General features: G+C 42.6%; 1 protein-coding gene across 1 annotated transcript; it reads left to right on the top strand.

The window, feature by feature from the left end:
* On the top strand, nt 1-1,674 carry LOC21392751 (lysine-rich arabinogalactan protein 18). Its single transcript, XM_010088983.2, has 2 exons — nt 1-603; nt 1,300-1,674. Exons 1-2 carry the CDS (start codon nt 1-3, stop codon nt 1,384-1,386), a joined length of 690 nt encoding a protein of 229 aa, XP_010087285.1. The 3' UTR covers nt 1,387-1,674.
* Nucleotides 1,675-2,503: the final 829 nt, after the last annotated feature.

Genomic DNA, 2,503 nt, shown 5'->3' with positions numbered 1-2,503 from the left:
ATGGACAGGAAAAGCGCAATCGTAGTGGCCTTGATCTGCATTGTCGTCGCCGGCGTCGGAGGCCAAAATCCGACTTCCGCGCCGACAAAGTCTCCAGCGACACCCACCACCACTGCTCCAGCCACGTCCCCAGCCGCCGCGCCGACAAAGCCAAAGTCTCCAGCTCCAGTTGCCTCTCCAACTTCAACTCCTCCGGCTTCATCTCCGGTCTCAGCTCCACCAAAACCAGCGGCGCCAGCTCCAGCCGCGAATCCGCCAGCATCCACACCCCCGGCGGCGGCTCCAGTGAGCTCTCCACCGGCTCCTGTTCCCGTGAGCTCCCCTCCAGCTCCTGTTCCGGTCAGCTCTCCGCCGGAGAAAACTCCACCAGTTTCATCGCCGACAACATCACCGATGACCTCTCCTCCGGCCGCTCCTGTTGCCGCGCCAGTGGCAGAAGTTCCGGCTCCGGCTCCGGCTAAGAGCAAGAAGAAGAGTAAGAAGCACAAGTCTTCGGCGCCTGCGCCGGCTCCGGAGCTGCTCGGCCCCCCTGCGCCGCCGACGGAAGCCCCCGGACCGAGCTCAGACGCTTCCTCTCCCGGTCCTTCCTCGGCCGACGACGTGGTACGTTTGTGGTTTTCTGTTCACAACTTCTAATGTTTTGTTATGTCTAAGTTATAACTTCTAACCTACGCGTCGGTGGCGCAATGCGCCTCCAGATCTGAAACGCATTGCACTTTTGTGTTAAGAAAAGAAAAGAGAAGGCACTGAACCTTCGCGGCGCACGATAGCGGGATCTGATTAGGTTTTCTAAAATGAGCCGAGATTTCATTTTTCGTGCTTCGTGATTTCTGTTTAGTGCAGACAGTGTTTGGTCTTTAGTTCCGGAGTTCATGAGTGAAAGTGTGTGTCTCCGGGTGAAAGAAAATAAACAAATCGAGACTATAAACGACTATCTCACGCGCAAGAAGGAGCGTGTTACACACCTTCCCTAGAATTCTTCATCACAAACAGTTTAGTGATCCCACGCGCCGCCAAGGGTTTTTATGGGTCAGAATCTTATAACCAAGATAATTTGATTTTTAATTACCCACTTGGATTACATACACAAAGCATTGTCAGAATGCCATTATGTGAGTCACACGTTTCGGTAGATCGTTAGATGACAGCAATAACTGATGTCAATTCGAATTACTAAAAATAAAACAGCGATTAGTTAGATAATTAAAATAATTAACATTAATAGAAAAGTCTAATTAATGGAATTATATAAAAATTGATTATTTTGGGTTTTGAAAAATGTGGATCCAAATCTTGCAGAGTGGAGCCGAAACGATCATCAGCAGTGTGCACAAGTTGTTGGGGGGCATTGCATTGGGATGGGCGGTGCTCGCTTTGATCCTCTAGAGAGAGACACTTCTCATTATTGTCGTTATTATTTTAATCATTTTTTTTTAAAAACCCTCATGTTCTTCTCTCTATAAGTACTGTGGACTTATTAGTTTATTCAACATTTTATTTACCATTTGTTTTTCTATAAACTAATGGTGGATTTGATTCGTTTTTGGGATTTGCCACACACATTAATATTGCTTGTATTCTTTTGGAAGACTTATGAGTAGAGTGTGAGGGGAAATACTTGTTCTTACTTTTTGTATTGAGTTTAATTTTTACCTTCTATTTTTTGGGTAATTATATCTGGGTACAGTTGCCTCTCTCTTTGTTCATTGTAGGGTTTTTTTTTTTTCAACTTTTTAATGGAAACTAAGTAAACCATATAAAAGCAAAGGAAGAACAAAAAAGAAGGGAGTCATTATTATTGATTGTTCCAACAAGATGGAAAAAAGAGAGAAAAAAAAAAAGAAGAGCAATCTGTTCCAGATTATGCTATTGGCTTTTTTTACTTCATTTGGTTAATATGATATATAGGGGTGGCAATTCGTATCACGTCTTGTATTCGTGTCGTGTTTTGATCATTTTTTTTAAATTTGTAGTCAATCTGAATATGACCCATGACACGAAATTTTTTAAAAACCGCAACACGAACACGACACGATCACTTTACGAGTTGACACGACACGACTTGAAAATGACTGGTGACACGAAATTGACTCGTGAATCCGAAATTGACACAATAACATCCATTGAAATTAAGTAAATAATAGTATAAGATTTTGAGTACAATTATCATGATATCACAAGTTCATAATAAAATTTAAAATATGAAATGAAAAATATGTATTTTTTAGTTTTTTACGAGTTTCGTGTCGTGTTTGGGTTAGGCGGGTCCAACTCAAAATTGATCCGTGTTTTTCGTGTCAATTTCAGGTCGACCCGATTCTGACCCGAATCTCTTTTTTCTCGACCTTAACCCGCAAAATTTGTGTCGTTTTCGAGTCGTGTCGTCGTGTCGTGACCTATATTGCTGGCCCTAATGATATACGTCATTGCATACATAGATGAAAATGTCTATATCAATGGGATTGTATAATGTCGATGGAAATATGTCGATGGATATTCCGAG

This window comes from Morus notabilis, unplaced genomic scaffold, assembly GCF_000414095.1.
Source record: "Morus notabilis unplaced genomic scaffold, ASM41409v2 Scaffold1633, whole genome shotgun sequence".
Lineage (NCBI taxonomy): Eukaryota > Viridiplantae > Streptophyta > Magnoliopsida > Rosales > Moraceae > Morus > Morus notabilis.
This window is presented reverse-complemented; position numbering and strand designations above follow the sequence as displayed.

Excerpts from the sequence above, each read along its gene's own strand:
- LOC21392751 (XM_010088983.2), top strand. The coding sequence starts at position 1 with ATGGACAGGAAAAGCGCAATCGTAGTGGCCTTGATCTGCATTGTCGTC. Across the intron at positions 604-1,299 it reads CTTCCTCGGCCGACGACGTG|AGTGGAGCCGAAACGATCAT; the intron begins GTACGTTTGTGG and ends CAAATCTTGCAG.